This window comes from Phoca vitulina, unplaced genomic scaffold, assembly GCF_004348235.1.
Source record: "Phoca vitulina isolate PV1807 unplaced genomic scaffold, GSC_HSeal_1.0 scaffold55, whole genome shotgun sequence".
Lineage (NCBI taxonomy): Eukaryota > Metazoa > Chordata > Mammalia > Carnivora > Phocidae > Phoca > Phoca vitulina.
The window spans coordinates 5,568,601-5,586,229 of NW_022589758.1; the positions used below are offsets into that span (position 1 = coordinate 5,568,601).

The window sequence follows — 17,629 nt, forward strand, 5'->3', positions numbered from 1 at the left end:
CCGCAGCCAGGAGGGGACCTGATCCTTTGGGCCAACGTTCAGCCCCAGTTGGAGAAAAATGAGGAGAAAGAGAGGGAATACGTGACCTCTGCGAACAACTGAGTGAGCTGAATGAACAGGACTGAGGAGACAGCAGGAATCTGGAGCCTTGGCAAAGTAAAAATACTCCCTTTGAGAAAATCTCTCATGAAGTGTATAAAAGTTTAAGAAACTTTACAGAAAGCAATTGGGACTAATGGCTACATTTACAAAAGCAATTCATAAACTTCCAAATGAAAGCACAGGCTTTTGAGTGCACTTCTTTTGTTCTTACAAAGAAGAAGAATAGGCCCAAACATCTTCAAATGATGGGGCACATTCAGACTTTTGTTGGTGGGGAGACCAGAAATTAAAAAGAAAAACATTGATTAGCATAACACATGTCCAATAGCAAACCAAGCTTGTATATTTGTAATTGTTACATTTATAAATGGAAACATCTCAAGAATCCAGCTTATTAAAACACATTCAACAAAAGCAGCTTAGTTTCCTACATAAAGGGGCATTAGAACCAGTACGCTAGGCCCATTAATATGTAAACCCTTATTCCAAACACTCTTCAAGTATCTCCAAAAGGAAGATTCTGATACAGTAAAGTGAGGTCAGAGAGCAGAGTAAAAGCCACTGGTCTCAAGAAGTCAAACTCTTTTTGCAGACGACATGATACTTTATGTGGAAAACCCAAAAGACTCCACCCCCAAATTACTAGAACTCATCCAGCAATTCAGTAATGTGGCAGGATACAAAATCAACGCACAGAAATCAGTTGCTTTCTTATACACTAACAACGCAACTGTAGAAAGAGAAATTAAAGAAACGATTCCATTTACAATAGCACCAAAAACCATAAGATACCTCGGAATAAACCTAACCAAAGAGGTAAAGGATCTATACTCTAGGAACTACAAAACACTCATGAAAGAAATTGAAGACGACACAAAAAGATGGAAAAATATTCCATGCTCATGGATCGGAAGAATAAACATTGTTAAAATGTCTATGCTACCCAGAGCAATCTATACCTTCAATGCCATCCCGATCAAAATTCCAATGACATTTTTCAAAGTGCTGGAACAAACAATCCTAAAATTTGTATGGAATCAGAAAAGACCCCGAATCGCCAAGGAAATGTTGAAAAAGAAAAACAAAGCTGGGGCATCACGTTGCCCGATTTCAAGCTATATTACAAATCAGTGATCACCAAGACAGCATGGTACTGGCAGAAAAACAGACATATAGACCAATGGAACAGAATAGAGAGCCCAGATATGGACCCTCAACTCTATGGTCAAATAATCTTTGACAAAGCAGGAAAAAACATGCAATGGAAAAAAGACAGTCTCTTCAATAAATGGTGCTGGGAAAATTGGACAGCCACATGCAGAAGAATGAAACTCGACCATTCTCTAACACCACTCACAAAGATAAACTCAAAGTGGATGAAAGACCTCAATGTGAGACAGGAATCCATCAAAATCCTAGAGGAGAACATAGGCAGTAACCTCTTTGACATCGGCCACAGCAACTTCTTTCAAAATACATCTCCAAAAGTTAGTGAAACAAAAGCAAAAATGAACTTTTGGGACTTCATCAAGATAAAAAGCTTCTGCACAGCAAAGGAAACAGTCAACAAAACAAAGAGGCAACCCACGGAATGGGAGAAGATATTTGCAAATGACACTACAGATAAAGGGCTGGTATCCAAAATCTATAAAGAACTTCTCAAACTCAACACCCAAAAAAACAAATAATCAAGTCAAAAAGTGGGGAGAAGAGATGAACAGACACTTCTCTGAAGAAGACATACAAATGGCTAACAGACACATGAAAAAATGTTCATTATCATTAGCCATCAGGGAAATCCAAATCAAAACCACACTGAGATACCACCTTACACCAGTTAGAATGGCCAAAATGGACAGGGAAAGAAACAACAAATGTTGGAGAGGTTGTGGAGAAAGGGGAACCCTCTTACACTGTTGGTGGGAATGCAAGTTGGTACAGCCACTTTGGAAAACAGTGTGGAGGTTCCTCAAAAATTTAAAAATAGAGCTACCCTATGACCCAGCAATTGCACTACTGGGTATTTACCCCAAAGACACAGATGTAGTGAAAAGAAGGGCCATATGCACCCCAATGTTCATAGCAGCAATGTCCGCAATAGCCAAACTGTGGAAAGAGCTGAGATGCCCTTCAACAGATGAATGGATAAAGAAGATGTGGTCCATATGTACAATGGAATATTACTCAGCCATCAGAAAAGATGAATACCCAACTTTTACATCAACATGGATGGGACTGGAGGAGATTATGCTAAGCAAAATAAGTCAAGCAGAGAAAGTCAATTATCATATGGTTTCACTTATTTGTGGAACATAAGGAATAGCATGGAGGACATTAGGAGAAGGAAGGGAAAAATGGGGGGGGGGAATTGGAGGGAGAGATGAACCATGAGAGACTATGGACCTGAGAAACAAACAGGGTTTTAGAGGGGAGGGGGGAGGGGGGATTGGTTAGCCCGGTGATGGGTATTAAGGAGGGCACGTACTGCATGGAGCACTGGGTGTTATACGAAAACAATGGATCGTGGATCACTACATCAAAAACTAATGATGTATTGTATGGTGACTAACATAATAAAATTAAAAACTACAAAAAAAAAAAAAAAGCCACTGGTCTCGGACTCTGTGAGGTTAGGGAGTGGAGGAATCTGGTTCCTAACTTAGCGATGGAGATTTCCAGAACTACTGCCATGTACAGATTCACCACCATGAACAGATTGTCTTATAGCACCACTAAGTTAAAGAATAAGTGCTTTTTAAAAAGCTCTCATCATAAAGGTTTGATTATACAGCCTCGAATGCCGTAATTTTTCCCCTCTGCCAGTCACTGATTTTATTTTTCAAGTTTTTATTTCAATTCCAGGTAGTTAACATACAGTGTTAGTTTCAGGTGTATGACCTAGTGAGATTCAACACTTCCACAGTCAAATGCCATAACTTTTAATGCTTGCCTAATACACCACACGGTGAACACTGATTGTGTACTTAACCATTCTCCTGTTATTTAACCTTGTTCCGAGAAGTTTCTTACTGTACACAGAGACGAACACCTTTGCGTCTTTACACTGTGGTCTTTTCCCAAGAGGAGCTTCCCAAGAATGAAATGACTAGAGTCAGGTTAAGGTTCTTGGTCTGTGCTGCTGTCACAAAAAATGGAACAATTTATGCTCCCACCCATAGGGCATGGAGGCATCCTCATTTTATCATCATCTCAGCAGAGCCGGGTAGTGGGTTGCTTTTCCACATTTGCTAAGTTAGGGGAAGACGAAATACCGTATTAACATTGAAATAGGAAGTATCACGTCCGTTCAAGCGTAGCAAGACGGTGGAGAGCTGCGACAGCCAAGGACTGAATCCCAGCTCCACTCCACACCAGATGAATGACCCTGGACCACGTACTTATCTATCCAAATCTCAGTGGTCTCATCTTTAAAATGGGGACAATAATACGGTCAACTTCCTTAGGTGACAGAGGCCTAACTGTGGCCATGGTGCATAGTGGGCATGAAGTATTAGCTGTGTTCAATAGTTCTAGACTGGACCAGGAATTCTGAACCTGGAGTCTAGTAATCCTCGGGAGCCTGGGAACTTGAATGAGAAAAAAAAAAAAAAATCACATCTTCGTCACCATTTACCTTTAACTGAAATGTAATGTTGCCTTCCGTTAGGACTGTAGGTAATAACACATCTTAGTTTTAGCAGGACCTGGGACTTTGTCACTAATAGAAATCATAGAATTTTTCATAACACATTACACTTCCCGCAGAGATCTCAAAATAACTTTTATACCATTACTCCAAAATTATGACAGTTTTCAGACCTGCTGTTTGATCTAATTATTTGAGACATTAATAAAGCAGCACATAGATTACAACTTTATTTTTATTTTTTTAAAGAATTTGACAGAGAGAGAGAACAAGCTGGGGGCAGAGGCAGAAGGAGAAGCAGACTCCCTGCCAAGCAGGGAGCCTGATGTGGGGCTGGAGCCCTATGTGGGGCTCGATTCCTGGACCCTGGGATCATGACCGGAGCTGAACTGAGCCATCCAGGCATCTCCATAGATTACAACTTTAAAAAATACTTTAATAACTATGTTTCAGTATAATCGGTCTCCTTTGTAATCCTTTGTATATTTAAGCATTTTAAGATACATTCTGAGAAGGGATCCATAGGCTCCTCCAGATTGACAAAGGGGTCCAAAATCTAAGAGCCCCTGCATTGGACTCCCAGCCCATGTTTCACTTAGAACACCCCACCCGCGGCCCCACAACAGGAGTTTCCCCAGTGGGCTTCACATATGAAGACTTCCACGAATAACAGCCAGATTCCCATCCACAAGAAGCAGCCTGGATTCTCCAGAACAGCCCAGGAGAACAGAGCATGCGGGGTTCTTAACCTTACTGTCCACGGGTTTCAATAACCAAGGACACCCAGGACTTTCCCCTCAGCTGGCTCCTCTGCAGGTACTCTATACAAGGAGGCCAGGACAGAAACACATGTGAAGGGGCCTCATTAGCCTGCTCTTATTCTTATTTATGGCTAGCAGCAGGTGGCCAAGGTGGTCAATAACAGCACAGTTCTTAAAATTAATTCTCTGGAGCAAATACAACGTGTAAAAACTTATCCCAACAGACTTCATAATGAGACTTTCAGCTCGACCTCCTAGAGAACTTTTTTTTTTTTAATCACGACACAAACATTTAATCAGTCAACAAAATGACCTAATCAGAAGTGGGGGCGGCGATCTAAGGCAGATGGAAAGTGGTCAAATACTACCCAAGATAAAATGATTTCTGAACACTTACAGAAGAAGGCGTATCTTGAATGCTGACAGAACGTCGTACTTTAGAGCTCGTTATCTTGCAACGTAAAAGCCTGCGAGTCCTTAGTGAAAATGGAAACCAGAAAAGCATTCCCAAGAAAATTTACAGAGCAAATGAACATGGGACAATATTTTAAAAATTATTTAACGTGACTACGCGTGAAAAAGTCAATTCATTAAGAAAGAAAATCCAAGTCAGGTGCTGCTCCAAAAAAAGGATTACAAGGTTTTAAGCCCTAATAGATACAATTCTTTGTCTAGTCAATTACAGAATTTTTTAAATCACCACACATGCACATCAGGGAAATGCAGGGTTTTGTTTTAAGATCATCGCAAATAGCATTCTATATTGCTGCTTCTCTGTATTTATTTGGGCAGGAAAGGAACAAACATACAGAAGCTGAATAACTATTTCAACCGGATCGTCAGGCTACTGTGCCACTTAAAAGGTAATTGAAGATATCCCTGCTGGAAACATGCCAAGCAGCACCAACTCAGCTATTGCAATAGCTCCTCTGCTTTGTTCAAACAACTGAACGGCCATCATAAAGTCCTAGAATTATTTCAGATCTGGCATGAATCTCAGTAATCACCTGATTCATCATCTCATTTTATACAGGAGGAAACCGAGACCCAGAAAGCTTAACCAAATGGCCCACAGAGGACCACAGAGCCAGAAAAACCTCAGGTCCTTTCCCTTCCTCTACAGGATCCTGGTCAATAACTGCCATTCCATCTTAATTCTCAAAGATCCCTCAATAAAGCAAAATATTTCTGTGATACACAAAACAAAATACCCAACACAAACAGACGGGTGAATGGTGAATTTTATGCTATGGGCATTGTCTCTCAGTTTAAAGAAAACAAATGGAGATCATCAGACACCAAAGACTCAGTTGGCAGGCAGAATTAGATATTTCTGTTTTGGTTCTGACACTGGCCCTGTGAAATGTGACATCGCTCCTGTGATATTCAAGAGGAACAGGCCCAAGTTTTGTGGTTTGCACCTCCAGAACACTCCAGTTAGAGAGAGAACACAAGACCACACGCATGTAGGGAGAAAAAAAGACATCAATCAAGACTAGAGAAAAGAGAATCTAAGATGAGGTAGAAATACTAAAAAAATAGCTACACAGATGAAATAAATATTCAAAGGACAGATTTTTACAGAAGTCACATTCTATGTGTAAATTAAAATTCTGCCTCTCCGTCTGCTAGGAGACGTAGCCTTCTTGTTTGAAATTCGTTCTTCACTAATAAAAGTGGTAGGAATTCTGATCTGAACTCCGAAAACCCAAAGGATATCTAAAGGGGAAAAGAAATTTAATTGTCTTTTTACCAAAGTGTCCCTAAGCAATCTACATCTTCTTTGACAGTTGTGGATCCCAAGCCATAGCTAACTGAAGAAGGGAGGCAAGCGGGAAAGATCCAGAGAAATTCTGTTACCCTAAAACTTGAATCCTCAATGTGCTCGTGAGCCAGGTAAAAAGCCTTCCAATATTGTACAAAATGCACCTAATATTGCCCATGTCTGTTTCTCAAAGAATTTCCAATTTACTGGGATTACAGAGATAACTATTTCAATGGGAACAATGAGTTTCTCTTAAATCTCATTGGTTTTCCAGGAAAAAAAAAAAAATAACCACCTAGTCCAGAGGTCAAGAACCAGATTAGTTTTTTAATAAGGTGGCTTTTTAATAACATGATCCTAGCTTGGAAATTTACCTTTGCTTTTTAAAAACCAACTGTGAACTCCGGCTTCAGGACATGACAAATGAAAATAAGGTTGAGTGTACTTTTAACAATTCCTTCTAGAAGTACTGGGTGGAATGGCTCATCTTCTCCTAGCAATTTTCCTGGGGGACGGGGAGGTGTATGAACCCGTGTTTCCTTTCTGGGGAGGCTATGTATAGCTTCCAGGTATTTATCCACCAATTCAAGGGAAAAAATGATTTCGGTGCCTCTCAGCCATAGAGATACAGTCCTCAATCTTGGGGTATACAGGATTTATAAATTTCTCAAATAAAATGATTATAATGTGGTGGACGCTTGGGTGCACACAGACACCACCCCCCCCCAAGGTAGGAGGTGCTGCCCCTGCTACCAGCCCGTGCCCTCCAGAACCGCCTCAGGGGCGCACGATGCCTCACCCGAAGTCACACACCTCCCAGTGAGGGCTGGACGCAGGAGTGTAAAGGCCTGGACATCTCATCCCAACTCAGAACAACCCAGAAAGCCCGTCTGAGTGCCAGAGTCCCCCCCCCCCCCCCACGGGGTCAGCCAAGTCCATCACTGAACCTGCATCCCAGCTTCATTTCTCTTTGCCTGGCCCTGCTTCCTTCCCTCCTCTTCCTCAGCCGTGATGCCGAGGGCAGGCCTGAATACCTCTCCTGCACACTGAACTCAGTCTCAGAGCCCACTTCCAGGGGGGAACCAACCTGCCAAATATACCGTAACTTTGAAAGTATGGTTATTTTTTGTAAGGGAAAATTAAAACAGTTAAAGAATACCTATGGACTATGTACACTAAGAAGAAACTACCAGGAAGTTCCAAGGTTTAATAGATAAAGTCGTCTCTCCTGTTCCCATAAAGGCTCAACCTTGATCTTTCATCATATAAACAGGTTTTCTGAAGTGATAAAATGCAGAAAATGGCTATCTTTGATATTTGTAAAGCAGAAGGAAATAGCATAAGGATGAAAACAGATGAAAAGAAGACAGAAAAGTAGTAATTGTTATGGAACTTGGATCAAAAGCTGCATCACATGGGGGAAGGAATGGAGGAAATAAGGGGAGGGGATGGGGGAAATAGGGGCCAGGGATGAATACGGTGATGAGCACTGAGTAATGCCTAGAACTGCTAAATCACTATACTCTACACCTAAAACAACACTATGTTAACTACACTGGAGTTAAAATTTAAAACTTAATAAAAACCTCAATTATGAAGTACAGTGTGTTAGGTGTAAAACATTTTTATGAAAGATATTTTTTAAAAAAAATCTATCCTGGGGTGCCTGGCTGGCTCAGTCAGTAGAGCAGAGGACTTGTGATCTTAGGGTCGTGAGTTCAAGCCCCATGTTGGGTGTAGGGCTTACTTTAAATAAATAAACTTAAAAAAAATCTATCCTGAAAAGGAAATTAAGAAAATGATTTTATTTACAAGAGCATCCAAATGAATAAAATATCCAGGAATAAATTTAACCAAGAAGGTGAAAACCTTGTACACTGAAAACTATAAAACAATGCTGAAATAAATTAAAGAAGACCTAAAGAAACAGAAAGACATGCTGTGTTCTTGGGTTGGAAGACAAGCTTGGTACAATGCCAATACCACTTAAGGGATATACAGATACAATGCAATCTCTATCAAAATTCCAGTGGCCTGTTTTGTAGCAATGCAAAAGCCAATTCTCAAATTCGTATAGAATTCCAAGTGGCCCCAGCTGGCCAAAACGATGTTGAAAAAGAACAAAGTTAGGGGAACCAGATTTCCTAATTTCAAAACTTATTATAAAACTACAGTAATCAAAACAGCATGACCCTGGAGTAAGAGTAAACATACAGATCAATGGAAGAGAATTTAAAGCCCAGAAGCAAGCCCTTACATTTACGATCAGTCGATTTTGACAAGGGTGCCAAGACAATTCACCAGGGAATGAAAAGTCTTTTTACGAAATGGTGCTGGGACGACTGGATGTCCACATGCAAAAGAAAGAAGCTGGACCCCTAGCTCACACCAGACACAAAAACTAACTCAAAATTCATCAGAGAGAGAACCATAAGAGCCAAAACTCTAAAACTTTGTTTTAATTAATTTTCTATAAATTTTTATTTTTTAAATTCCAGTATGATTAACATACAATGTTCTATTAGTTTCAAGTGTCCAATATAGTGAACTTTCAAAAAGAAAACACAGGTGTTAATTCTTTGTGGCCCTGGGTTAGGCTAAGAGTTCCTAGATATAACATCAAAAGCACAATCTATAAAAGAAGTAATTGATAAAGTCTCTGATAAGGGCTTTGCTTCCAGAATATACAAGGAACTCTTACAACTCCGTAAGACAAAAAAACCCAATTAAAAATGAGCCAAAGATTCTAATAAACAGTTCATCAAAGAAGACTATGAATGGCTAATAAGCACAAGGGAAGATGCTCAACATCATTCGTCACTAGGGAAACACAAAACTACAACGAGACTGCACCTCATGCTCACTTGAGTGGAGGTGAAAAGAAGGACAATACCAAGTACTGGTGAGGATGTGAAGAAACTAGACCTTTGTTGCTGGTGGAAATGTAAAAATGCCATAGCCACTCTTGGTATCATCTTGGTAGTTTCTTTATTTACCCGATGATCCAGCAAGTCTACTCCTAGGTATTTTACCCAAGAGGAATGAAGCCATATATCCACACAAAGATCTGTACCTGAATGTTTATAACATTATTCATAATAAAAAAAGTGGAAACAATCCAAGTGCCCATCAACTTCTTTATGGCTCACTAGTATTCTATCATCCGGGTATTTCACATTTCATCTGATAAACTTGTTGTGTATTCATTCAGAGAAACAGAATGTGGAATACCCATTCGATATAACTACTCGGCAATACAAAAGAACTAGCGATACATGCTACATCATGGATGAACCTCAAAAACATCGGACTAAGTGAAAGAAATTACACACAAAAGACCACATTATATGAAAAATTGTGGAGAGATACATCTATAAGATGAAGCAGACTGGTGGTTGCTTGGGGCTGAGGGTGGCAACAGGGACTATCTGCCAATAGGTGTTTTTGTGATGAAAATGCTCTCACACTGGCCTGTGGCAAGGGCAGCACAACTCTTATTAAAAATCACTGAATCCTGTGCACACAGGTGAACTTCATGGTACGTAAAGTAGGCCTAAATAAAGCATTAAAAAAAAAAAACTTGGAACATGAGAACAAGAGCATCTTCTGAAAAAGAACTGGGTACAAAAAATGATACTATGTTTCCAAAGAGCAGAAGAGACCAGAATGGCCTGAAGCCTAGAAACTGGCCTCCCATCCTTCACATCACTGCAAAACAAATGCTTCTAGAAATAGAAGCAAGCATGCTTATCTGTGATGGTTAATTCTGTGTGTCACCTTGACTGGCCATGGGGTATCCAGATTAAACATTAGTTCTGGGTGTGCTTTAAGGGTGTTTCTGGGTGAGATCTGAATTTGAGTCAGTGGACCCAGTCAAGTAGATTGCCCTTCCCACTGTGGGTGGGCATCACCCAACCCACTGAGGCCTGAACAGAACAAAAGGCAGAAAAAAGAGGAATTTACCCCTTTTGCCCCCTTGCTGCTTGAGCTGGGACAGTCATCTGCTCTGATTTTGGGACTGGGATTTACCCCCTTAGCTCCCTTAATTCTCAGGCCTCGAGACTTAGGTCTTAATTACACAACCAGCTTTCCTGGGTCTCCAACTTGCAGATGGCAAATAGTGGGACTTCTCAGCCCCCATAATCACCAGAGGTGATTCCCCATAGTAAGTATCTCCTTTTCCCTCTCCATTATCTCCTACTGCTTCTGTTTGTCTGGAGAGCCCTAATACACCAGCCCTTTACCAAATGAAGCCAAGTTCAACACACCAATAGGGACAATTCTAGAAATATAAAAGGATTCCCTGAAGGCAGAGATCTCAAAGCACCTTGGTTTCCACCTCTTCATAAATCACTTCAAGCATTCAGTGACATGTTCAGTGCGGGGAATTTCATCCATACACCCCATTCCCAGGACTTCGTAATTCACCACCTAGGACTATGCTGTACCTCTTTTTTTTAAAGCTGTCCAATTCTTACATACCCCCAGTTTCATCAGATTCTTTCCCAAAACCTCTGGAGTTAGACAGTCCAGCCTGCTGCTTCCAAGCAGCATTAGCCCAATCCATATTCAGGGGACAAGCGAGCAAATTCTCAGTAAAAGTCACCTGATTTACTGTGACATTCTCTTTCAATGTTTAATCACCATTAGCTGTGAGATGACCATTCTGCTGATCCCAGCCTTTTCTGAGTTTGCCCTGCTTCCCTGCCACCCGGAGTAGTAGTGTCTCCCTACTTCCCAGAAATAGAAATCATTTGAAAATGACCATGAACAATACCTCTCAAGGTTTGTCTCCCTTCAACCTTTCCTCTTAGGTGTTTTTTTCCCCCACCTTTCCAGCCACCTCTGGTCCTTTATTTTGTTCTCTTAAATGCTCTAAATTTTCACACCCCATCAAGTGTGACAACTAGCACTGAGCACAGAATTCTAAAGTAATGGCAAATATGACAGTAAGATTATTTGCCAAATCCTCTAGAATAAGTTCACTACATACACACACACAACACCTAGGGAGAATGGTGCCATGATATAATTACAATTACCAGGAATGTGAAGGAATTCTGGGTGTTTAGAGGAGGGAGAATGTACCAGAAGGGAAGGTATTTAGTGGAATGGTAACAGAGTGACACTAAGGCTCTTGGAGAACAAGAGTATTTCTAGGCTCCAAAACACCCAATAGTCAGGATGGAGAAAGAGTTTTCTTCTTTGCACCTCACCTTAATATAATTCCTATTTGGAGGAATAACCATTTCTGAGACATTCCTTGCATTAAATCCAAGTTACACCTTTTTACTTGTGCAAAATATGCAACCACAGACTCTGAGAGCTGGAAGTTATCTACGAACCAAGTGACAGAGTTCAACCTTCTCATTTTACTGATGAGGACACAGAGGATGACTGCCCAATGTTACTTAGAGACAAGGTCAGGACTACAACCTGCGCCTGCCGGCCTCAGGCCCAGGCTCCTTTTACTGGATCCCCACTATCTCCATCAAGGAGGTAATTTAAGAAATCAAGATCTAGAAAGAACAAGACAGACCCCCATAAGTGGACAGTATGAGGACATAAATAGGACAAAATGAAGCCACAGGTCTTCCTAGTTCTTTTCCTAAGAAGGACTCAAACCCATCCTGATGCCTTAATTTTACAGGTCAGCCTGTTAAATCCAAGCTCCAGCGGTAATTACATAAACGACACCACTTGTTTCGTTTCTAGAACTTCATCCTCTGGCTTGGAGGAGGAGAGGCAAGGCTTCCAGCTCAGGAAAGAAGCTTTGCCTGGGTTCCAGATAAGACTGGGTCCCACCGGGCGCCTGGGTGGCTCAGTTGTTAAGCGTCTGTCTTCAGCTCGGGTCATCATCCCGGAGGCCTGGGGTCAAGCCCCACGTTGGGCTCCCTGCTCAGCAGGAAGCCTGCTTCTCCCTCTCTCACTCCCCCTGCTTGTGTTCCCTCTCTTGCTGTATCTCTCTCTGTCAAGTAAATAAATAAAATCTTTAAAAAAAAAAAAAAAAAAAAAAGACTGGGCCCCACAGCTGTGGGGTGGGGCCTTCTGTGGAGGGGGTGAAGTCATGCAAAGCTCCCGTCCCCCTGGAGAGGAAACCCCTGGGAGAGCTCTACCTCCTGGGCCTTTTTGTCCTCCCTTTGAGAATTCCAACCGCTAGAGAAAAAGAGGCAGGAGGCCCTTCCTTTTTAGAAGGGCCAGTGGAAGCAGGCTGAGGGCCAAAGGAAAGGGGTGAAGGAAATGTCCTTTGTCGTCTAGGTCACGACTGGTCAAACCACAGTGCTGCAGGTCTAGGAAGATAGGCGCTTTAAGGGGCATTCAAAGGTACAGGGTAACCCTGGCACAATTTCCAAGGACATCAACTTATTTGAAGAAAGTGGGGATTTCATCACATGATTCCAACCAACATGGCGTTATCACCACATCATTGCAGGCACTTAGAAGCCAAACTGGGAGACTTCAGCACATATATGAGAGAGCAGGAAGAATTCTGTCCTAGTTCATTACAGCTTGTGGCAGGCAACTCTTGGCTAGGCCCCCATATTACCTGGGGTACAAGTTCGTTTCTCTGTTGTTAGGGAAGCTTTGGTGGCAAATGTGGGAGGTAATGGCTCCAGCAGAAAGGATCTTGGTGGTTGGTGGGACCAACCCAGATCAGAAGGAGACAGCCAGATGGTTCCAGGCTCAAAGTCCCAGTGCACAATGAAGAACAAGTCCATCTGCCTGACCTTACCTTCCACCCTGCACCCCGGATGGGAGTGGGGCCTAAGCTAGCCGGCAGCCTGAAGGACAGGGGTTCTAGCCATCCCCCTGAGAAACACACCAACAGGCACAATCAGAAATCACTTTGCTATCTGTGGGATTTTCAGGCAAGCTCTTACGCATTTACCAGGTTAAAAATCTGAAAACATCGTACTTACTGTGTTTTTCTGAGTTACCATATCCTGAAAAGAAAAAGAGAAGATGAATATAGCTTTTAAAGATACCCATTTATTTCCATAAGCACTGCAAGCACTTTGCCCCCCATTATCCAGCACCCACGTCAGAGCATGAGTTACTCATTTCAAACCTTCTCCTTCCCCTGTGCGAAAAGCTTCAAAAAGGGGGAGCCTCAGAGAATTGTAAAATTCATATTCTAGGGCAAACGTATCGTAATTGGCTGGATTTTGGAACGATGGAGGGGCATATATGGTTATAAGGATTTCCCGTGGCGGTGGCAATGCTTTTGTCCAGACGTTCTGAGCTTCAAGTTTGGGGCTCTGAATGTCCTCCAGCTCGCCTGCGCAGGGAGGAAGGTCAGGGACGGGGCGGAACTGCCTGGAAGTACCGCGATATCGCGATATCCTCGGGGCTGCAAGCACTTCTCGGCTCCATCCGGGTGACCCTGCCCCGGAAGGCTTCCTAAGCAGTGGGCGCTGCTGGGAGCATTCCTGACACCTCACGGGACCAGCCTAGGAACGTCAAACCCAATGACGATGATTTTAGTCAGCTAACTTCGCATAATGGTTATGCAGCCCTTGCTGTATCATTTATGCACCGGAAGCCAACACTTGCTGACGAGAGGAAACATAATTAAACAGCTGCCCCGTAAAATGGGTTTTATACACTCTGAGATTTCGGCATTCCAAGCGCAGCCTCCTCCTTCTGGTGTGCGATATAACAGACCACCCATTTCCATTTTAGGAACTATTTTTCCATATTCTAAGAAAGTAAAACTGTCAAAGTCATGGGACTTTCTAGAGGAGTCCACTAAGGCATTGTTGAGGGGGAAAAAAAAAAAAAACATTGCACTGGAAAAAAAAATACTTTCTAATTTCATGTTTCTCATCAAAATAAGGCTTAATAATCTACCCTTTCACATTTTCTAATTCTAAATATTTGCAAGTACAACTACCTTAAGTGAAAATCAGTAAAAGAAAAAAAAAATCAGTAAAAGAAAAAAAAATCAGTATCTAAATATCTAAAGTAATACTTTAGATACTAAATATCTGAAGTAATAGATGATGTCTATCTAGAACTTTCTGCCCACTTTGGTGACTGTTCTGTGTCGTCATCTTATCATTTGAGTTGAGAAACTATTTTTTTTTTTTAATGTGTAGGTTTGGATCAAATTGCCCATTAAAAGATTCAGAGTCCTGTGTTTGCTTCAATGGAAGTTAACAGTTTTTGTCTTCATTTCCCTAATGAGCCTGGAAACACTGAAGTGGCCTACAAACGCCTCTCTGCAGTACGTAGGCTCACACAGCGGTCAGGAAGTCATCTGTGTGAGCGAGAACTTCAGATGGGTTTATAGCCTTTTGGGAAATTATTATACAGCATAAAATACAATAATAGACCCGTTTCTTCTTTCAATGTCCTCTGAATGACTTCTTAAAACCCAGTACTGTGCCCTAATTACACAGTACACATCTACGTCAAGTGTATGTGATGCAGAATGGAGAGAGGTTCCACATCTGAAGCAGGCTGGTCTTCTACCAGGAAATAACCCCCAATTATTACAGAACCCAGAAAAATCTGGTTAATATTAAATCCCAACAAACACAAAAATATTCCCCTTTACCATCACAAAACTGTGCATTTATATACTAGCGACATTTAACACTAAGGGAGCTGGACATTTAGAACTGCTGCCCATGAAAGCTAATTTGAAGCCACTAGTTCTCACCCGTGGCTGTACTTTTGAGAGGTTAAAAAAAAAAGTCCCTCAGAGACTGTGATGTAACTGGTCTGGGGTATGACCTGGGTATGGGGATATTTACAAGCTGTCCAAGTAATTCTAAAGTGCAGTCAAGGTTGAGTAACACTGCTGTAAACAAACTGAGCTTTACTCCTGAAATCATCTAAAGCAGACCGGGACTTTCTGACCAATATTAAGACATTCGACAATGTTAATATTCCCTGAGTTTTATAGTGGCTCACCTCAGACATTCATATTTTACAAATATGAGCATTTTTTATGTTTTTACTTTAATTCCAGTTAACCTGCAGTGTTGTGTTAGTTTCAGGTGGACACTATATGATTCGGCCCTTCCACACGGGTCTTCCTACCCCACTGCCATCTCCCCCTCTCTGTTCCAAATATGAGCATTTTGGGGAAGTACTATTATCCAAAAAACATCTGTATCAAACTTGCAAGAATAAATTTTTTAAAATATCAATCATTACTGAGTCGTGCATGAACAGATGAGTTTTCAGTTTTGCTCTGCTTTGGATGGTGGGTGGGGGGGACAACAGATTAAATACGGATGATGTCTATCTAGAACTTTCTGCCCACTTTGGTGACTGTTCTGTGTCGTCACCTTATCATTTGAGTTGAGAAACTATTTTTTTTTAATGTGTAGGTTTGGATCAAATTGCCCATTAAAAGATTCAGAGTCGTGTGTTTGCTTCAATGGAAGTTAACAGTTTTTGCCTTCATTTCCCTAATGAGCCTGGAAACACTGAAGTGGCCTACAAATGCCTCTCTGCAGTACGTAGGCTCACACAGTGGTCAGGAAGTCATCTGTGTGAGCGAGAAACTGTAGTAGGAAGGAAGGAGTTGCACAAGCAAATCTTTTTTTTTCTCCAACCTCCTGCACTCCATGTACATTTCCTCTGAATGTGTAATACCGTTTTCCCAAAGCCAAGTATTCACAAGAAGATGAACGATACCCTTTACCTTCAATGAAAGAGCAGTGTCCGCGTCGGTGTCATGGTACAGGATCACATTATTGGCCATGTCAAAGCTTTCTCGGACCCCCAGATGGTAAAAGAGTGAAGGCTGTCTGGAGACATCACTCATGTCCACCACGGCAACATCTGAGATGAACAAGGACAGGACAGGACACGGTGTGGGAGAGAAAGAGAGGTGATCGGTCTACTGAATCTACTTCCTGCTGATCACCAATGGGGAACTACTGCAATTTGTGTTTCTACCAACAGTCTCTTAGGTAAAGCAGAAAGTGATGAGTCCTTGGCTTAAAATGACCCCAGGAACAGTGGAAGAAAAGCAACAAGAAAAACCTCTTCCTTCCTCAAAATGCTGGGAACGTAGCCTCACTTAAAAATTGCTGATTAATTTAGTTTCACTGTTATCTTTATTAGGAAGTATGTCATCTCCAAAGAATATACTTAGCTTATATACAAATTATAAAGTATAATGAAATGTAAAACAATGCTCCTGCCATGCAGCCCAAGACATAGAACATTATCTGTATTCTCAGAGTCTCATGTGCCTCTTCCCAGTCACATCTCCTCCCTCCTGCTCAGAGAACACCTGTCTTGATCTCCGTATTTATTGGTTTCCTGCATGTTTATGTGTATATATAAAAATATATATGCAAGCACATGTATATATATGCACATGTATATTAGGTACATGCATGCACAAGATTATAGATTAGATATGCATATATTATATATGCTTGTTATATATACATGTATATACTTATATATGCATGTGTATAAACAGTATATTGTTTAGTTCTGTATGTTTTTGAACCTTATATACATAGTGCCACACCATATGTATTCTTGGACTTGCTGTTGGTTGGTGTGATACCACCAGTTTGCACTTCTAGGTCTAATTCAGCACCACATTCCATTATATGAGGACTGGACAGAAATTTCTTTATCCATCCTGTCTAAATGCATGTTTTTTTTTTCTTTTTCCTATTTCAAACTGCTCTGATGAACATTCCTTCTGGCTCACATGTTCACCATCAGCTTGAGAATGTAGATCAAATGCCCCTGGAGGTATGTCCTACAGAGACTTATTCCAAACAGGGGAACAACATATCACATCAACAAGGAGAGTGTTTAAATGTGCCTAGTAATATTGGATACCAGTTCAAAACTCGTCATTTTTGAAGGTATAAAAGCTCCAAGTTTGACTGGACCTTCCCTACCACATGCAGAGATTCTGGAAAGAACATCCAAGACTTACTCTTGCACTGCTGTGACTCATAGGAAGTCACCGAATATCCCAAAGACGCAGAACAGAGGTGAGCTGAATGGGTGCAAGAAGAAACAAGGAGGTGGGCAGTAGCCCCATCAGCACCAGGAATCGCTGGCTCTGTGCAGGAGGTGTTGGGAGTCCTGAGGCCAAGCGTCAACAGGCCCTGGGCGGGCCTTTTGTTTTCGAATTTATGGATTTCCTGTTATATGCCAGGCATTGTGTGGAGTTCAATAGATAGAAGCGAGAACAAGGCCTAATCCTTTTCCTCAAAAAAAAGTGTATAATACAATGAGAGTGATAGGAAGGAAATGGTGGTTAGAATCAGTCAGGAAGGCAGAAATGAGGGGGAACCATGACAGAGAACCCGCAGGAGGGTACTCAACCCACACTGGGGTGGAGGTCAATCAGGGAAGGCCCAC

General features: G+C 41.6%; 1 protein-coding gene across 1 annotated transcript in view; it reads right to left on the reverse strand.

The window, feature by feature from the left end:
• The window catches only part of MAP3K15 (mitogen-activated protein kinase kinase kinase 15), a 119,990-nt gene that overhangs the window by 83,799 nt on the left and 18,562 nt on the right, over positions 1-17,629 (reverse strand). Inside the window, exons 2-3 of the mRNA XM_032389613.1 lie at positions 15,933-16,072; positions 13,195-13,218 (exon numbers count right to left, since the gene is read on the reverse strand). Coding sequence (XP_032245504.1) covers positions 13,195-13,218; positions 15,933-16,072 — 164 coding nt within the window. The remainder of the gene's footprint in view (positions 1-13,194; positions 13,219-15,932; positions 16,073-17,629) is intronic.